This window comes from Heterodontus francisci, chromosome 31 (genome assembly GCF_036365525.1).
Source record: "Heterodontus francisci isolate sHetFra1 chromosome 31, sHetFra1.hap1, whole genome shotgun sequence".
Classification (NCBI taxonomy): domain Eukaryota; kingdom Metazoa; phylum Chordata; class Chondrichthyes; order Heterodontiformes; family Heterodontidae; genus Heterodontus; species Heterodontus francisci.
The window spans coordinates 35,167,000-35,187,459 of NC_090401.1; the positions used below are offsets into that span (position 1 = coordinate 35,167,000).

Genomic DNA, 20,460 nt, shown 5'->3' on the forward strand with positions numbered 1-20,460 from the left:
TTGCTCTTACAGAGAGTCCCCTCCTTCTATGCTGTAACCATTCTATGAAAATGCAGCCCATTACTTCACCCACAAGCCAAACAATGTGACAACTCCCAACACAAAAGCCAAATACTGTGGAGCTGAAAATCTGAAATCAAAACAGAAAATGTTGGAGATACTCAGCAGGTCAGGCAGTATCTGTGGAGAGAATGTTTCAGGTTGATAACCTTTCATCAGAATGTAACAACTCAATGTCCATAGACTCTCACCCAATCACAAGCTGCAAGATCACATGATCAACACCCGGGTCATATGACTTCAGTAAGATGGCTGCGCAGGAGGGAGGATGGTTTTTGCTGTTCTTCTGCTTCTCCCCGGTCTTGGAAACGGTGTCATGGAAGACAGCCTGGAACAGCACGGAGCCAACACCGGTAGTCATTTGGCACGGCATGGGTAAGGTGGCAGCGAGTAAAAACAAATCAATTAGAATCGGTTGTACAGTCAAATATACTTAGAAACGGAATTAACTGGGAGCTGGCTGATCGCGGAAGAATAGCGACTGTTTCTATCGCTCTTCGGTTCACCGACTGCGACCTGAATCGTTGTTTGTATTAAATGTTTGTGCATTTCATGTTGTATTTTGGACACATGTTTACAGATCTTGTGTGATTCGTTGATTTAAAATACACGCAACATTAAATTGTAATTATTTTCGATGTTGTCTTTAGAAACCTCGATGTTACACTGAAACCCTACAATTGATGCTTTACAGTTTAAAATATAAAAGTGCCTCTCTTTATGAAGGGCATTCTGTTACTTTGCCTCGTTGGATCAAGTCAGGCAGATCTTATTACAGTATAATCAAGCGGTGTGGCGATTAAATGTAGAAGTGAAAGTAGACTTTGTTCAAGGCAGAGCAATCAAAATCTAATCAATTTTTACTGAAAGTAAGCAAAACATAATAGTGTTAAAGTATTTGCAGTATTTATAACATGAAACGAACCTTTGCATAACGTTTTGCTTTTTTGATTTGATGCACTGATAGTCAAAATGCTGCTTTATTATTTGCATTTGATCTACCTTGAGCAACTGATACACTTCCTGAAACAACACATCCCACTAAAAACATCAGTGTGTTCAAATAGTTATGGTGATACTTCAGTCTTGTTCTGATTTCTGTGGAACTTATTGATTTGTTTCAGGTGATAGCTGCTGTAAATCATTTACCTTGAAATTTATTAAACTGGTGGAAGAAACTGTCCCTGGAAGTTATGTTTTATCCTTGGAAATTGGAAACAGTGTTTCTGAGGTAGGTCTTGATGAGGGATAATGAGCTAGAATGAAGTGCGAGTAACAATTGTGAGGTGAAAGCTTAAATGCAGTTTAATATTAAAGTTTTTTTTACTCCTAACAGCAGCTTAGAATTATTTAAAACAAATGAGATGATGTTGCAGAGATCATTTTGGTAGCTCTGCTCCACAGTTGACTTTGGAGCTGTAAAAAAAAAATCAGAAAATATTTTTAGATTTTTGTACAAAGTACATCCATGGGATGTGGCGTCGGTGGCTAGGCCACCATTTATTGCCCATCCCTAATTGCCCTTGAGAAGGTGGTGATGAGCTGCCTTCTTGAACCGCTGCAGTCCATGTGGGGTAGATACACCCACAGTGCTGTTAGGAAGGGAGTTCCAGGATTTTGATCCAGCGACAGTGAAGGAATGGCGATATAGTTCCAAGTCAGGATGGCGTGTGACTTGGAGGGGAACTTGCAGGTGCTGCCCTTGTCCTTCTAGTTGGTCGAGGTCGCGGGTTTGGAAGGTGCTGTCGAAGGAGCATTGGTGCATTGCTGCAGTGCATCTTGTGAATAGTACACACTGCTGCCACTGTGTGTCGGTGATGGAGGGACTGAATGTTTGTAGATGGGGTGCCAATCAAGCGGGCTGCTTTATCCTGGATGGTGTTGAGCTTCTTGAGCGTTGTTGGAGCTGCACCCATCCAGGCAAGTGGAGAGTATTCCATCACACTCCTGTCTTGTGCCTTGTAGATGGTGGACAGGCTTTGGGGAGTCAGGAGGTGAGTTACTCGCCACAGGATTCCTAGCCTCTGACCTGCTCTTGTAGCCACGGTATTTATATGGCTACTCCAGTTCAGTTTCTGGTCAATGGTAGCCCCTAGGATGTTGATAGTGGGGGATTCAGCGATGGTAATGCCATTGAATGTCAAGGGGAGATGGTTAGATTCTCTCTTGTTGGAGATGGTCATTGCCTGGCACTTGTGTGGCTCGAATGTTACTTGGTTAAATTAGTTGGTTAAAAATGTGTTATACCATAAGTCACAGTTATTGGTTATAATAAGAAACAACTGTATTAGTACACTTTCTTTAGTAGGGTTCCTATTCCCTATTCCGATCCAGTAATTCCCAATGAAAGTGTTAGGGTGATATGTACGTTGATATGGTTAAGGATCAGGCTCAGCTGTCTTCCTTTCCTTTCCTCTCTTCTCTTCCCGGCCTCCAATGAATGCCCACTTGAAACAGGCACAGGAGAGTACAAGCTTCTCAGGAACAACACTTAAGATACCTACAAAAAGAAAAGTTGTAGGAAAGATAATTTTACGATATCCTCTTTTAAATCCACATTTTATTTCCTGACCCATAGATTCTCTGATGCAAAAGAGGAAAATTCAGCTTACTATCGGATTTCTGCACCCCATAACTCCCGCCCCTCCCCCTCCCGCCCCTCCACTCCTGAAGGTGCTGACTATTGCAAGGATATGGTTCCTTGGTCCCGAAAATCCTATGTACCCAAAAGGGTATTGCTGATTTTCGAAAATCAGCAACTTGTGATTTAGTCTCATCTATTGTTAATGATACAATCTTGCACAAAGATCTCCATTCATCCTTTTTTTTTTTAGGAGATTGAGAACAGTTACTTCATGAATGTAAATGACCAAGTTGAGCTGGCGTGTAATATATTGTCCAAGGACAAGAAGCTACAGAATGGATACAATGCGATGGGATTCTCTCAAGGAGGTCAGTTTATGTAAGTGTGACCAAATAGGACCTACGGTATGAAAGAACTTGCTTTTGTAGAGTGCTTTTCACCCCCTCAGGACATCCCAAATCACTTCATTGCCAATGAGGTTTTTATTTTTGAAAAATGCAGTCTTAAAGATTGTTTTCTTTTATGGTTTGGCTGCTTATTTTGCACAACTGCTTTCTCACTCTGGGTTTACTGTTATAGGAGAGCTGTGGCACAGAGATGTCCACCTCCTGCAATGATAAATCTCATCACGTTTGGAGCCCAGCATCAAGGTAATATTTACTGGTCCAATCTGCTCCATTTAAGTGCACATTTGTACCATTTTCAAATATAGAAACCCCCTACTATTTAATAAAAATGAATAGCTGCAATATTCCATAGGTGCTGCCTGTGAAGATGGTATTGTTGAGGTCACGTGACACTGGGGCTCCAATAACTGCCTTCTCCGTTACTACCTTGCAATGAAATTGAAAGTTATCAGAGAATAAATCAATATTTGTGGGGAAAGCTTTGCTACTCTGTAATGAGTTAAGATGTTGACAAATGTGTTCAAAGATCAGTCTGATGACTCAACCCAGCAACTGAACTGCCTGAAGCAGTCTTCATGAAAAGTGGGTGCCAATCTAAATCCGGTCAATGGAGATCAGTTGTCACAGTGAAACAACATGCATTATTATCAAGCATGTACTTAGCCCCATTCAGCTATAAAGATCAGCTGTGGCCTCCTCCCATCCCTACTGACCGTGGTAATCAGCCACTCCTTGTCTCCTCCCACAGGAACTATTAAAATGGAAAAAATAACACTCAGAACCCCTCCCACTCCACTGAACATTGAAATCAGTCCTGGGATACTCTTTTGCTCCCTGCAACCACAACATACAGGCAGCACTCTGTGAAATTGGACATGTCACCTAGAACTTCAAAAGTAGCATGAACTATTGCTACCCAAGCCATTATCCTTCCACCTCACCCAAACATTGAGCAGTAAAATCTGCTGCTGCAACCACCTTCTCCCCCCACCCCCTTCCATCTCTTTCCCCCGCTGAAGTACTTTCCCTATTGTGGCTGCTTCCATTCCTCCCCTGCAATTCCCTCATCTCCCCATATCAGCCACTTCTCTTGTATGTGGACTGCAAGTTCAAAGCCAAAACGATTCCAAAATTAGTTTTACTAAAATATTCATATGTACGAATGTACAAGGTGACTTGCGAACAGAGCTTTGAATAAACTACAGCAAATGCCACTGAATACACTATGGTGTGCCCTACAGACCTCCCCTTGAATCTAGTTTTTATTTTACTTTTTTTCCCTATATTTAATTGTTCGAGGTCTACCCTTCAGATTAAGTTCTGATTTTGTTTCTCTCCTCGCCAGGAGTGTACGGTTTACCCCACTGTCCTGGGGAGAGTTCTCACATCTGCAACTGGATAAGAAAAATGCTGAACTTGGGTGCTTACAGTAGTCCAATTCAAGAGCAGTAAGTATAACAGTATTGAGAGATTTTAATCCTGTCCTGTTGTTCATTACATGAATTATCTGATTGTTCCACTGTGAACTAAGAAATAATCATTAAATGTCTCTGGTACTGTAAGAAAGTAAACAGGTTGCTCAGAGCCATGTGTCGTGTCCATTCCCAATTATAAGGATGAAACAATAAAAAACACATTCTGAACAACCAGTAAAGGGAACAATTAAGGTGAATTGCATAACAGATGTCCCTCTTTCCTTATTTTAATTTGGTTAATACGAAACAGATTTCGGGAAGGAAAATTGTGTTTGACAACAAGGTATGTGTTTTTGAGGTTACGGATATGATGGATGGAAATGTGTTGTACATGGACTCGGAAAGCCTTTGACAATGTACTACACAGCAGCCAATTTCAGAAGATGGAGGGATATGATTTTTGGGGGTGGGGGGTGTGATGGAGTCAGCAGGAAATTTGATTTTAAACTGTTTAGAAAAGAGGAAACAGGTAAGAGATAAGGGCAGTTTTTCAGAATGTTTGAATTTAGTAGAGTTGTTCCACAGGAGCTGCACCTACTCGCTGTGCATCAATGATGTGGCTAGTCCAAACTTGAAGATACTAAAATATGAGGCATAGTAAATAAGTAAGGACCAAAGAAAACAGCAGGTAGCAGATGGAATTCAATGTCACTAAAAGTGTGGTGGTACTTGGTTTAAAACAAAGTAGCAATTATAACTTGAATAGGAGAAAGCTGGGTTGAGAGAATAGGAATTTAGGGGTTTTGTTTCTCAAGACAAAGCCATAAAAAGGCTAACTGAATTTTGGGATTTATGGCAAGAGAAATAATATAAAAGTTAAAGTATTGATGAATCTAAGAGAAAACCTTAGTAAGCCAGCAATCAAGTTTTGGGCTCCACCCTACAGGAAGGATATTGAGGCAAAAAGAGCCAATTCATGAGACAGTTGCCTCATATGAGGAAATGCAATTGTGAGAAAACTACTTGGAAAAATTGTTGGTTTCATTAAAACAGATGATTATGGGGTGGTTTGCTAGAGGTATTTGAATTTATGAAGTGAACAGTGTAAATAGAAACTTTCCAATTATAGGAGTCCAGAGTGAGGGGACATAGATCCAAGATAAAATGTGAGAAATATAGAACAGAGCAAGAAACCTTTTTTAAACACAAGGTTGTGAGGCTGTGAAATAGTGATCGATTGTGTGACTGTGTCACTGCATTGATTAGATAAATGGGTGAAAGTAAAGGGTTATGGTGACCGGGTGGGTATGTGGAATAGGAATACTACTTATGTGGAAAATAGACATCAACACACACTGGCTGGGCAAACAGCTTGTTTTACATGTTATAATTTCTATGTAAATTCTAGGCAATATGTTTAACGTTTTTGTTTGAGAAGTAATTTAAGAAAACCCACACTGAATAAAACTTTGGAGATGTTTGAGCGGGGCTTGCTGTCTGGTTTTGACATTTTAAAAAAAAAAGCGGATGGATTACTTTCGTGTTCAATTTAGGTTTTGCCCAGGACTTTTTCTATAGGAAGTCCACAAGAACAATTGTTTACAGTGCATGAGCCCATTTTATTACATAAATGGGGACCTTTTAGAAAATGGGGTGGGAGGGAAGGAAATTGACCAGATAAGTAAATGGAGAGGTGAGTGACTCAATAATGTCACTTTGTAGATGGTACCACTTGTTTAAATTCTTGTGGGAATATTATTAGTTTCACTCATTGCATCACAAATAATTTGCAATCCGCAACAACAGAATTATGCAGAGAATTGTTTATTTTAAGGTGGTTTCTCTGCTAAACAGCACAGAAATTTACAATGAATTTAGTCATTAAATTTGGTCAATTTGAATAATGTTTAATGCCAGGCATGTCTGCCGTTATTGAAATGTATAATAACGACTGGAGAGGTAGATTGCTTTTGGAGTCAATTAGTTTGATTTTTGGGTTAAGAAATATTAATGTGGAATTGGATTGAGGAGACGAGCATTTTCCTTGTGGGTGTTCTCAAAGGTCCTTGAACATGTAAGCACTTGACTGTGTGCTCACTTCAACCATCATTCTCATTTTGAATCTCTTCACTGTTTGCTTTGTACCCTGTCCGCAACAGTGAGTCATCCAACTTTGGTAAGCATGAACATGGCACACTGTTCTTCCTTTGTCCTCTATGAACTTGCTACATTCAGCCGATTTGATTATTGCACTCTTCCTCGATGACTTCTCCAATGAGATCCATCTAAATGGCACCAACCTCACATGGTTCCACCCCTGCTTGTCTCAATGTAACAATAATTTTTGTAGTTGTTTGACCAATTAATTACACTTACTTACAATTGCTTTCCTACTAGCTTGGTGCAGGCAGAGTACTGGCATGATCCCTTGAATGAAGATCTGTACAGGAACAAAAGCATTTTCTTGGCAGAAATTAATCAAGAAAGGGTACGTCCTCAACATTACTTGTTGTATTGGAAATTATAGGCAGTGAATTGCATCCATCAAATGTCAGCACAGCAATAGGAATAAAGACCTGCAAATGAAACCCGACCCTGCCCGAGTCCTTTCATTTTTTTCCCTTACCCGACCACCAGAATGTTCAGTTAACCCAGCTTCAGTTTTTCACTTTTTAAGCTTGTGCAGATGAGCAACAAAAACTGTAACTGGACTTGAAAGGTTGTTTAAAAAATACATTAAGATTGGAGCCACGTACCGGAGGTGGTGAGCCGAAGATTGTTACCATAGAAGTTAGTGATTGTTCGGTTACTAGTTAAACAGAAACCCATGCAGTTGTGCCCAGACAGGTTGTCCCACACTGTACCAGTATCTGTATTGCTTAAAATAAACACAACATTGCCCGAAGGCTCAGAAAATATCATTGTACATTACCTAGACTCCTGCTTTACAGATTGAAATACTTGCTGCAAATTTATCCAGTGAGCAGCAGAGATGCAGAGACCAGGGAGATCCTGAGTGATTAATTATTATAAAATATACATTCCTATATTAAAGAGGTTGTGCTCTACCTTCGATGGAATTGCCCACTGCAGACTAGTGTGGAGTGTTTCCCGCCTTGACATCCTGGCTGTCACTGGATCATGAGTCCAGGCCTCTGGATTACTAGTCCAGTAATCTTTGAAATATCTCTCCTTGATTTAATATTTTACTCCGGTAGGTCAGATTTTACAAACAAAAATATTAACTGATTTAAGACTGCTTCGTATTTAGCGGTGTCACATGAATTAAGAAATTTAAATATATTCAAAATTATATATCAACTATTAAGTATTAATGCCCAGCTTTGTATATAAAAAATGCCTCTTAATTTCATTAATTATCCATAAACACTGAGGCCACATTAAATTAAAAGCAGCGATTTATCAGGTCTGACAATTAATTAAATATATTCCAAATTCAGAGCATAGTTTGTTGTCTTTCCCCTTTACATCTCTTAATTTATCTTACAAGCCTCTTTTACATTCTTTATTCAATACAATATGTTTTGAGGTAGGTACGAGAAGTCTTGCCAACCCCTAACAGGATGCAGTCAATTCATTTGAAAACTCTGCAATTAAGGAAAAGGGCCAAGTTCCTATTAATGTGGATTGAAGCTGTTTAACTGCTTTTGTCGCCAAGAATGCAAAGCGCGAAGGAAAACCAAGAGATAAACCAAAACACAAAAAGGTTAAATTTGTGTCAATGAGAAATAGAACTCATTAAAAACATCTTATTACATAATAGTGCAGCAACTGATTACAATGTAAATATTTCATTAAGATTAAAATGGCAAAGACCTTCAACACCCCTAGAATCAGGAAAGGACAAGAAAGGGCTAACTGGATAATTATGAGCCTGGGGCGGAGTTCTGCTACAATGTGAGACTTGGGCGGAGAAATGGCAGATGGAGTTTAATCCGGACGAATGTGAGGTAATGCATTTTGGAAGGTCTAATGCAGGTGGGAAGTATACAGTAAATGGCAGAACCCTTAGGAGTATTGACAAGCAGAGATATCTGGGCGTACAGGTACACAGGTCACTGAAAGTGGCAACGCAGATGGATAAGGTAGTCAAGAAGGCATACGGCATGCTTGCCTTCATCGGTCGGGGCATAGAGTATAAAAATTGGCAAGTCATGCTGCAGCTGTACAGAACTTTAGTTAGGTCACACTTAGAATATTGCGTGCAATTCTGGTCGCCACACTACCAAAAGGACGTGGAGACTTTGGAGAGGGTACAGAAGAGGTTTACCAGGATATTGCCTGGTCTGGAGGGCAATAGCTATGAGGAGAGGTTGGATAAACTCGGATTGTTTTCACTGGAACCACGGAGGTGGAGGGGTGACGTGATAGAGGTTTACAAAGTTATGAGCGGCATGGACCGAGTGGATAGTCAGAAGCTTTTTCCCAGGGTGGAAGAGTCAGTTACTAGGGGACATAGGTTTAAGGTGAGAGGGGCAAAGTTTAGAGGGGATGTGTGAGGCAAGTTCTTTACACAGAGGGTGGTGAGTGCCTGGAACTTGCTGCCGGGGGAGATGGTGGAAGCAGGTACGATAGCGACATTTAAGAGACATCTTGACAAATACATGAATAGGATGGGAATAGAGGGATACGGTCCCCGGAAGTGCAGAAGATTTTAGTTTAGGCAGGCATCAAGATTGGCGCAGGCTTGGAGGGCCGAATGGCCTGTTCCTGTGCTGTACCGTTCTTTGTTCTTTGTATGCAAGAACCGTTTATTGTTAGTACACGGTAAGTTGAAATATGAAGCAGAGTAGGAATCACACTTCAAAAGATCTGCAGTTTCCAGTGTTTCACTAACACAATTGTAACGCGAGGCTGTTAGTGTGTCCAACCCGACCCGAGCCCGAATGTCGGACCTGGAAGAGCGACCCGACCCGGAAGAGCAACCCGACCTGAATCCGAGACGTGCCATTGGGTTCGAGTCGGGTAGCCATGCTCTAATCAGGAATCCAACCAGCTGTGCCACAATCACCCAAAGATCATATCTTTTCAGAAATGTAATTTTGTCTTTCTTTTGCTATATTCCTCTATCTTATTCTCGGTTGCCACTTTAGCTGTTTGTCATTTTTATAGATTTGCCCTGAGTTTTAATGTAGCAGCCGAGTTTCAACATACGCAGAAGGAAGTGAAAATCAAATGGTATTTAAGCCTGAGTTTTAAATGCTAATTTTTAGTGGGAATGAAATAATTACTGTCTCTACTTTTGTTACAGGGCATCAATGAAAGTTATAAGGAGAATCTGATGAAATTGAAAAAGTTTGTAATGGTGAAATTCTTGAAGGATTCCACTGTTGACCCAATTGATTCAGAGGTGAGGATGGATGCTTTTGACTCTTCGCCTAACATTTGTAATTGCTGCTACAAGTATGGTTGCAGTTGTTTCTAGAATTGTAGTTCTCCAAATGTCAGTCAGCAGAACATTTAATTGTATTTGTATCAATTTCCCCTGCCTTTATATTTTAACTAGTTGCTGGAAGATACCAAATCTACGATGAAACTGAATTGGCTCCAGTTAATAGTCATTAGTTGGAGTATTCCCACCGCCCCCTCCCCTAACATATTTCCTGAAGACCTAGAAATTACAATAGGGAAATAGACTGTTTGGCCCAACCAATATATCCATCCACACAAGCAGTAGACCGGCTTCATTTCTCCACACCATCTTTTGAAATCTTTCCCTGCCGCCTCCACCCTTGCCTCTAAGTGTGTGCCGCTTATGGACTTTGTCACTAAATTGAGACCATCCATTTAGCGGCAGTGCTGCTTCCTCCCCTTGCTGACTTGGCCTTGTGTGTCATATTTTTCTCCCATCATGCTTTCTTGGATAAATCTCATCCATGTGACCCGCCTCCTGCTCCCTTGACCGTCTTCTCACTAAACTGTTGATCATCCAACTTTCTTTCCTTGCAGCCATACTGGCTGATATTGTAAATGGTTTCCTCTCCAAGTACTGTCCCCCTCTGTTTTAAGACAGCCATCACCCTGCCTCCTCAAAAATACCTTAACGTCTCTGTTCTTGCAAATGACCACAACATCTCCAATCTCCCCTTTCCCAGGTTGTTGAACATGTCCCTATCTATAGCCATTTTTCACCCAGCTCTCTGTTTGAATCTCTCTCGATTGGGTTTCTCCCTTTGCCACATCACCAAGAGATCCCAACAAAAATGGCCCTCACCAAAATCGCAAATGTCGTTGCTTCATTCCCCTCTAGCCTTTCTGATCATAACTTGGGTATCTGCAGTAGCTGCTTTTCTTCCCACCCCTGCATGGTTACCTCCCGAATGCCCCAAGGATCTATCCTTGACTCCTTCCTCTCCCTTATCTACATGCTGCACTTTAGCATTATTTGTTGACATGGAGTCAACATCTACTTAAACATACAAATAATGATGGACAGGAAAAAACCCTCTGATCTATCCAGCCTGTTCTACACAATTGTGATCCCTTTTGTATCCCAATCTATACACTATCCACTCTATTTGGAAGAGATAAAAGGACAGATGAAAGACCCAAGCTAATTTGAGAGGAAATAAGCTGGGGAATTCCTCTCTGACTGCCCCCCCCCCCACCCCATTTTTCCAGTGATCAAAACCATTTGGGAGACCACTCTGATCCTGAATTCCCTGTAGTATCTACCTTTTGTAAGAAATAATCTCCCCCATGCTAGAAACAGCTCCAGCTCTCACTTGAAGGAATTTTGTTAATTGGCGTCCACTGCACAAGTTGGCAACCTGTTGCAGGGATCCATTATTGGAAAAGAGCCACCTCCTGACATCCAGCCTAGATCTGGCCTTGTATAATTTAAAATTGTGACCTGTGGTCTGCCCCAAACTAGTTAATTGGAACAAACTGTTAACTCTAACACAATCTTTTTCCTCCTTCATCTTATAAAGCTTAATCAGATAACCTAAGTCTGTGCTTCTCTAAAGACTAGAGTTCCAACATGTCTGCTGACAACACACAGCTTTACCTCTCCTCTTTCTGTTTGAACCTTTCCAGTGCCTCTGTACTGTCAGACTACTTGTCTGACATCTAGTCTTGGATGAGCTGCAGTTTCCTCCATCTAGACGTTAGTAAGACCAAAAGCCATTATCTTCAGTTCCCATCATAAACTCTGTATTCCTCCCCCTACCCAGTCACTCTCAAGCTGGACCAGACTTATCAATCTTGGTGTCCTATTTGACCCTGAGCTATATTTATGACTGTACATACACTCCATCACAAAGACCTGTCTACTTCCACCTCTGTAATATTGCCTACCTCTGTTCTGTCTATCAGCTGTGGAACTCTTATGCTTGTCATTGACACTTCCAGACTCAATATTCCTATGCTGTTCTCCTTGGTTTCCCATTCTCTTTCCTCTGTAATCTTCCTCTGTAAACCAATCCCGCATCAAGCCCTGCTCATTCCTCACTCCTATTCTTGTTAACCTATGTTAGCCTGCAAGCCCACAGTATCTCAAATTTAATATTAAATCCCTTCATGGCCTTGTCCTAGTTCTGTAACCAGCCCAACAAACACTCTGTTCCATTGATTCTGGCCTCTTTTGCACCATCATATTCAATCTAGCATTGGTGGCTGTGCCTCTTGTATGCCTAGGCCCCCAAACTCTGGATATCCCTCCTGAAACTGCACCACCTTGCTCGCCTCTGTTATGACTCTTATTGAAACCCATCTGTTTGGCCAAGCTTTTGTTCACCTCTCCATCCACTTTCTCCTTTGGCTTAGCATTCATTTTTTCCTTGCACCTCTGCCAAGTGCCTTGGGACTTTTTTTTTTCCTATCTTTAAAAGTGCTATATAAATGCAAGTTGTTGTCCTAATTCCATATGCCCACCCTGCTCCCATGTCCCTTTAGTCACATTGACATCTGTTGAGTCAGGTACTTACTGGACAAGCAGGGAGGGGAAGCTTACTTGTGATCAATTAGCTGTTACTGTAGCACACAGCTGGGTGCTCCTTAACCTTGGCTCTAACTTGCGTTTAACTATGGGCATAAGTGGGATATATCCCTACAGGAGAGTGTTTTTGCATCTCATATTGACAAAACCGTGAAACGTATTGACGAGTGTTGCTTTATCAGTAACTCGAACTGGAAGCTCAAATGTGGATTTCCAAGTGAACCAGACCCAAAAAAGTATGTAATTTTCATCCATAGTGGCCTCTTAGAAAAAATTATGGATCTGCTTTTCTCAATAAAGTGGAACAATTTAAACCCCAAGTCACGACACAAGCAATGCAATAACCACATTGCATCATTTATAAGCCGTCCTATTTTGACAAAACTAACTTATCACTCCTCATCTCTATTCCAGTGGTTTGGTTTCTACAAAGCTGGCCAGGCCAAGGACACTTACAGCTTGCAGGAGAGTGTTCTTTATCAAAAGGTAAGATTCGTTACAATATTACATGATTTGCCTCTTCTATGTTGTAGAAAGGCATGTCCCCTAGAGCTTGATGATACAGTGGGCTAACAGACTAATATTCTTCTGCAATGTGTTTGAATCTCTGACTGTGAAAATCCTGTGTGAAATGAGTCTGGGCAGTCTCAAACCAGTTGCAAAAAGACCCAAAACACGGCAAGATAAGATGGCTACTCAGATAAAATAGACCTGTAGATCAGCAACAGGAAATGAAACAGCTGTTGGAAAGGTTGTGGTCCCGGTTTGTACCTGTAAAAGGGAATGTCTTGAAGTCAGGGGTTCCATTGATAAATGAGGAGATTAGATCAAATTTGAAACTTAAACAGCATTTAGCACCTACAAAACAGATTGGCCTGGATTTCGCAGTCAGTGGTGAAGCAATGGCACTCGCCGCTGCCCACAAACATCTAGCAATTTCTGTGGCATGGATTTCCCCTTACCTGACATTTGAATCTGGTGTCAAATCAGAGATCTCCAGGTGTCCAACAACAGTGATGTTACCATGCAGGGTAAGCAGCCAATCACATTGTATTTCTCAGACAGCAAATCAGGAAGTAAAATGCACTGATCGGCCTTCACTTTAATTAAATTTTCCAGAGAGCAAAATAAATGATTGGGACATAAACATGGAATTAAGGTAGAAGCTAAAACATCACAAACTTGGATGCAAGACAAATTGGTTCTTGAATTTGTTTGTGCCTTTCTCTATAAGAATGTTTAACAGGAGCCTGATAGATGGATGAGGATATGCAGTCATGATGAGACTCATTATTTTAATGTACTGGAATTTGTTTTTACAGGCCCTTCAACCCATCGTGTCCATGCTGGCCAGGCACCTATCTATTCTAATCCCATTTCCAGCACTTGGCCCGTAGCCTTGTATACTATGGAATTTCAAGTGCTCATCTAAGTACTTCTTAAATGTTGAGGGTTCCTGCCTCTACCACCCTTTCAGGCAGTGTGTTCCAGATTCCAACCACTTTCTGGGTGAAAAGTCTTTTCCTCAAATCCCCTCTAAACCTCCTACCCCTTACCTTAAATCTATGCCCCCTGGTTATTGACCCCTCCACTAAGGGAAAAAGTTTCTTCCTATCTAACCTATCAATGTCCCTCATAATTTTGTATACCTCAATCAGGTCCCCCCTCAGCCTTCTCTGCTCTAAGGAAAACAACCCCAGCCTATCTAGTCTCTCTTCATAGCTGAAATGCTCCAGCCCAGGCAAGATCCTAGTGAATCTCCTCTGCACCCTCTTCAGGCAATCACATCCTTCCTATAGTGTGGTGACCAGAATTGTACACAGTACCCCAGCTGTGGCCTAACTAGCATTTTATACAGCTCCATCATAACCTCCCTGCTCTTGTATTCTATACCTCGGCTCATAAAGGCAAATATCTCATATGCCTTCCGAACCACCTTATTTGCCTGTGCTGCTGCCTTCAGTGATCTATGGACAAGTACACCAAGGTCACTCTGACCCTTTGTACTTCCAAGGGACCTACCATTCATTGTATATTCCCTTGCCTTGTTAGTCCTCCCCAAAATGCATCACCTCACACTTCTCAGGATTAAATTCCATTTGCCACTGCTCCATCTTACCAACCCATCTATCACATCCTGTAATCTAAGGCTTTCCTCCTCACTATTTACGACACTACCAATTTTCGTGTTGTCTGCGAACTTACTGATCATACCTCCTATATTCACGTCTAAATCAGTAATGTACACTTAAAAACAGCAAGGGTCACAGCACCGCTCCCTGCGGTACACCACTGGTCACAGGCTTCCACTCGCAAAAACAACCATCACCCTCTGCCTCCTGCCACTAAGCCAATTTTGGATCCAATTTGCCAAATTGCCCTGGATCCCATGGGATGTTACCTTCTTAACCAATCTCCCCTGCGGGACCTTATCAAAAGCCTTACTGAAGTCCATGTAGACTACATCAACTGCTTTGCCATCATCTACACATCGAGTCACCTCCTCGAAAAATTCAATCAAGTTTGTTGGACATGATCTCCCCCTGACAAAGTCATGCTGACTATCCCTGATTAATCTCTGCTTCCAAGTGGAGGTTAATCCTGTCTCAGAATTTTTCCAATAGTTTCTCTACCACTGATGTTAGACTCACTGGCCTGTAATTACCTGGTTTATCCCTACTACCCTTCTTGAATAATGGTACCACATTTGCTGTCCTCCAGTCTTCTGGTACCTCTCCTATAGAAGATTTGAAAATTTGTGTCAGAGCCCCTGCTATCTCCTCCCTTGCCTCACATAGCAGCCTGCGATACATCTCATCTGGGCCTGGGGATTTATCCACTTTTAAGCCCGTTAAAACAGCTAATACTTCCTCCAGCATACCATCCTGAGCTGAGAGTTTACTGGGTGCCCTGATATTATAATCATCGGCTACTGAGAGTCACAAGGGTGCGAATTCTGACGAGGACAGCAGTGTGTCAGGCAGCCTTTGCTTTAAGTGAACATCTTTATCACGTTATGTTAGAAATGTAGTAGGTTAGTTTCGTAAAAGCGGTACGAACATATGGAGGTACCAGTTTTAAGCATTTAACTCTTACCTTTCAGAAAATACTTTGATCCACAGATTCCATTGAGTGCAATATGTAAAAGCTTTGCCCGTGACAGGTTTCCCACCAATAGCTGAGCCATGTAAGGTCCCAGGTTGAATCCTTATTTTGTATTGAATTTCCTGCTCTTTGCCAAAGTAATGCTGTGGTAAGCAAAGGTCCCTGTTTTTGATCTGCTGGAAATGCCTGGCAAGAGTCAAAAACATTTCCAGGCAGGGAGAGGCTTGATGGAAAATTCAGCGGAAAAAAAAAAATGAGCACTTGTTTTATTAATAGGATCGATTGGGGTTAAAGGCGATGGACAAAGCGAACAAACTGGAATTTCTAACTGTGGATGGGGACCACCTTCAATTCTCAAAGGAATGGTTCATCACCAACATAGTTCCTTACTTGAAGTAACCCTTTTTTCTGAGCCAGTAGCTGTCGACTAATTGATTCACCTCAACATTAACACATCTAACATCATATAATGCTGTAAGTTTTGTAAAAGACTGGCTGATTAGCTAAGTTTGAAACAGCTCCCATTCCAAGTTGTATGAAACTATATAGGATGATTTTTCACAGTGCAATCCACTCTTAATTAAAGTCAATATAAGTACTGGGCAGAGGTAGCCTAGGTGAGGAGTACATAAAATGTTTTCGGGATAATTTCTTGGAACAGTATGTTCTGGAGCCAACTGGACAGCAGGCTATACTAGACCTGGTATTGTGCAACGAGATAGGATTAATTAATGATCTTCTAGTTAAGGTAGCAGCGATCATAATATGATTGAATTTTACATTCAGTTTGAGGGAGAGAAGAGTGGGTCCAAGACTAGTATTTTAAACTTAAATAAGGGCAATTATGAGGGCATGAAAACAGAGCTAGTAAATGGGCAAATTAGGTTAAGGGATAGGTCAATAGAGATGCAGTGGCAGACATTTAAGGGGATATTTCAGAATAGATGCATTTCAACGAGAAAGAAAAATTTCCCAGGGGTGGACTCACCATCAGTTAACTAAAACAGTTAAAGATAGTATCAAACTTGAAGAAAAAGCCTATAATTGCACAAAGATGGGAGGCAGGTTAGAAGATTGGACAGAATATAAAAAACAGCAAAGAATGACAAAGATTGATAAGGAATGTAAAATTAGAGTATGAGAGAAAACTATAGATTTAAAAAAAAAAATTTAACAAAGTGACATTTGTCCTATAGAAAGTGCTTCTGGGGAATTAATGATGGATAATAAGGAGTTGGCAGATGAATTGAACAGGTATTTTGCATTGGTCTTCACTATTGAGGATACAAGTAACATCCCAGTATTAGCTGTAAGTCAGGAAATGGAAGGGAGGGAGGAACTCAAAATTACAATCACCAGGGAAGTGGTACTGAACAAATTGTTGGAGCTGCGGGCTGACAAGTCCCTGGGTCTTGATGGACTTCATCCTAGTTTGTTAAAAGAAGTGGCTAGTGAGATAGTTGATAGTTTTAATTTTCCAAAATTCCATAGATACGGGGAAGGTTCCGTTAGATTGGAAAATAGTGAATGTAACTCCTTTTATTCAAAAGGGGAGGGAGACAGAAAGCAGGAAACCACAGGCCAGTTAGCTTAACTTCTGTCTTAGGGAAAATGTTAGAAGCTATTATTAAAGATGTTATAACAGGGCATTTGGAAAAGTTAAAGGTAATCAGGCAGAGTCAACATGGTTTTGTGAAAGGGAATTCATGTTGAACCAATTTATTGGTGTTCTTTGAGGGAGTTACCTGTCTGTGGATGAAAGGGAGTCGATAGATGTATTGTACTTGGATTTCCAGAAGGTATTTGATCAGGTTATTGCAGGAAAAATAAAAGCTCATGGTGTAGGGGGTAACATATTGGCATGGATAGAAGATTGGCTAGCAGGAAACTGTAGGTATGAAAGGGTCATTTTCTGGTTGGCAAGATTGTATTGAGTGGCAGAGCAGGCTCGAGGGGCTGAATTGCCTACTCCTGCTCCTAGTTCTTACGTTCTTATGATAGGTTAAGTGAGTGGGCAAAGATCTGGCAAATGGAGTATAATGTGGGAAAGTGGGAAATTGTCCACTTTGGCAGGAAGAATGAGAAAGAAGCATATTATCTAAATGGTGAGAGATTGTAGAGCTCTGGGATGCAGAGGGATCTGGGTGTCCTAGTGCATGAATTGCAAAAGGTTAGTATGCAGGTACAGCACGTAATTAGGAAAGCCAATAGAATGTTATTGTTTATTGTGAGGGGAATTGAATGCAAAAGTAGGGAGGTTATGCTTCAACTATACAGGGCGTTGGTGAGACCACATCTGGAGTACTGTGTACAGTACTGGTCTCATTATTTAAGGAAGGATGTAAATGCATTAGAGGCAGTAAAGAGAAGGTTTACTAGACTAATACCTGTAATGGGTGGGCTGTCTTGCGAGGAAAGATTGGACAGGCTAGGCTTGTATCTGCTGTAATTTAGAGTAAGAGGTGACTTGATTGAAACATATAAGATCCAGAGGGGGTCTTGACAGGGTGGATGTGGAAAAGATGTTTCCCCTTGTGGGAGAATCTAGAACTAGGGGTCACTGTTTAAAAATAAGGGGTCGCCATTTACAACAGAGATGAGGAGAAATTTTTTCTCTGAGGGTCGTGAGTCTTTGGAATTCTCTTCCCCAAAAGGCGGTGGAAGCAGAGACTTTGAATATTTTTAAGGCAGAGGTAGATAGATTCTTGATGAGCAAGGTTATTGGGGGTAGGTGGAAATGTGGAGTAATCAGTTCAGCCATGAACTTATTGAATGGTGGAGCAGGCTTGAGTGGCCGTCTCCTGCTCCTAGTTCGTATGTTTGTATGTACTCTGAATTCAAATTGTAGCACTGAATTCATAACTTTGTTGCTGAACTCATTGCTAAATAATTCAATTTATAATCCTGAAAACTTTGAATTCAGCAATTGTATCTTTCATCAAAGCTTATGCAAAATGAGACAGAATGGTTTTGGAAACAGTGTACACAAAGTAACAATGGAATCGCATCTTTCAGGAATGAGCCCTACAGACCTGGAAGGTGTTACTCATCTTTTGAGTTAGCCTATCCGGCTTGGCGTCAGTATTTGTAGGTTACAGTCATTAACAATCAACCTTTGTTGCTGTATCTGATCACTACCCGTTGACTTCCTGCTGGAAAATTGCATGTTGGATGAGAAAAGGATCAGGCTTGGTTTTGATGACTTCCACAGTTGAATAGCTGACTAACACTCTAGGCTCACATAAAGAAGCTGAGACATTAAACACGGATAATGGACAGTGCCATTTGTTAAAGGTGGACCATGACACTTTTCACAGTACAAACCTAACTAGGTAACTTTACATACATTAGAAATCCAAATCCCAATTTTGACTGTACTATTTATAGACAATTCTGTTTGTCCCATTGAAGCGTTTATATTCAACCTGCCTAACAGTATTAAACTATTCCAGGTTTGCACAGATTAGTTGTGACATTTCTATAAACAAGGTGAGCTACATCTTTTTACAAACATTAGCTGACATTATACACGGGTGTAATTATGGCTCAAACAATTTACTGGTGAAAATTAAGTTTTAAGGTAATGCTGAAATGGCACTTGTAAATTTGAGAGAAGCAACTTGTACTAGGTAATCCCTGTAGTTTGAGGCTGCACACCTTGAATTTCTTGGCTTGGCATTTGGTGTTCCTTCCTAGCTTTAACAATAAATTCTTCTCATTAGGCCAGATAACAGGCCCGCACCAAGGAGAGCCATTACTTTTCCTCTCCACATTTTGCAAAAACTCAAGTGGGCCAGAAATTGCTTCAATGGTGCATCTCATGGCAAATTTGGCAAATTGGACTTTTCCCTCACCATTTACATAGCTTTAACTTGCTAGAATGTTAAAACAATAACAGGACAGTGGTGTCAGTCTTGCATCTGGGACATCATGATCTAACTCAGTTAAAGGTGTGGCATTGCTTTGAGTGACCTTTAAGTTCTGAAATGACCTTAAATCACCTGTTTAAAAAAAAAAAATTAGTATTTTAAAAAACTTACTTTGTACTGTATTGTAAAACATTAAGTGCTTTGCATATACACTTTCAAGATATGCATTAATTATTTCAGTTCTTGATGAGAATACAGTTTTTCTTTTGCATCTGCATTAACTTGTTGAATGTTGTTTAAACTACTGCATTAAAGTTCCATGGTTTTCACGTTGAATCTTGTCTGTCCTTTTCTCGTGGCACAATGGGGACACATTCAGGACTTGCTGGTCCACACGACTCTGTTGGATTCCTGAGGAATCTGTTCGAGAAGGCACTGTTCTGTTTAAGCCGGGTTTCTGGATATAGTATTTATATCTGATTTATCTCTGAGCAATGCAGATATCACACTTGTATTAAATCACCAACTGGTTTATTTACAGCACATTGAAGTACATTCGTTCTTACAAAGTCCTCGATTCATTTTAGATATCAGCAAGTGCCTCTAAAAACAACAATGTTTAGAGATACAGCACTGAAACAGGCCCTTCGGCCCACCGAGTCTGTTACCCATTTATACTAATCCTACACTAATTCCATATTCCTACCACATCCCCACCTGTCCCTATATTTCCCTACCACCTACCTATACTAGGGGCAATTGCTAATGGCCAATTTACCTATCAACCTGCAAGTCTTTGGCATGTGGGAGGAAACCGGAGCACCCGGAGGAAACCCACGCAGACACAGGGAGAACTTGCAAACTCCACACAGACCGTACCCAGAATTGAACCCGGGTCGTTGGAGCTGTGAGGCTGCGGTGCTAACCACTGCGCCGCCCCATGATTTTACTTAATTCACTTATTAGAAGCTGACGAGTTCTACTTGGTGCAGCACCCAATTTCAGCTTGGGGATTTGATGCATTTTTGTTTTACCCATGGCCACTAATGAACAATCTCAA

The 20,460-nt window shown here is 41.0% G+C and overlaps 1 protein-coding gene across 1 annotated transcript; it reads left to right on the top strand.

Annotated features, from left to right (window-relative positions):
• Positions 1-291: 291 nt before the first annotated feature.
• On the top strand, positions 292-19,736 carry LOC137347141 (palmitoyl-protein thioesterase 1-like). The gene is made up of 9 exons (XM_068011280.1): positions 292-435; positions 1,185-1,291; positions 2,895-3,022; positions 3,224-3,294; positions 4,397-4,499; positions 6,864-6,954; positions 9,739-9,837; positions 12,841-12,912; positions 15,808-19,736. The coding sequence occupies exons 1-9, from the start codon at positions 309-311 to the stop codon at positions 15,928-15,930; spliced, it is 921 nt and encodes a 306-aa protein (XP_067867381.1). The 5' UTR covers positions 292-308; the 3' UTR covers positions 15,931-19,736.
• The last annotated feature ends 724 nt before the right edge of the window (positions 19,737-20,460 follow it).

Excerpts from the sequence above, each read along its gene's own strand:
- LOC137347141 (XM_068011280.1), top strand. The coding sequence starts at position 309 with ATGGCTGCGCAGGAGGGAGGATGGTTTTTGCTGTTCTTCTGCTTCTCC. Across the intron at positions 436-1,184 it reads AGTCATTTGGCACGGCATGG|GTGATAGCTGCTGTAAATCA; the intron begins GTAAGGTGGCAG and ends GATTTGTTTCAG. Across the intron at positions 6,955-9,738 it reads CAGAAATTAATCAAGAAAGG|GGCATCAATGAAAGTTATAA; the intron begins GTACGTCCTCAA and ends CTTTTGTTACAG.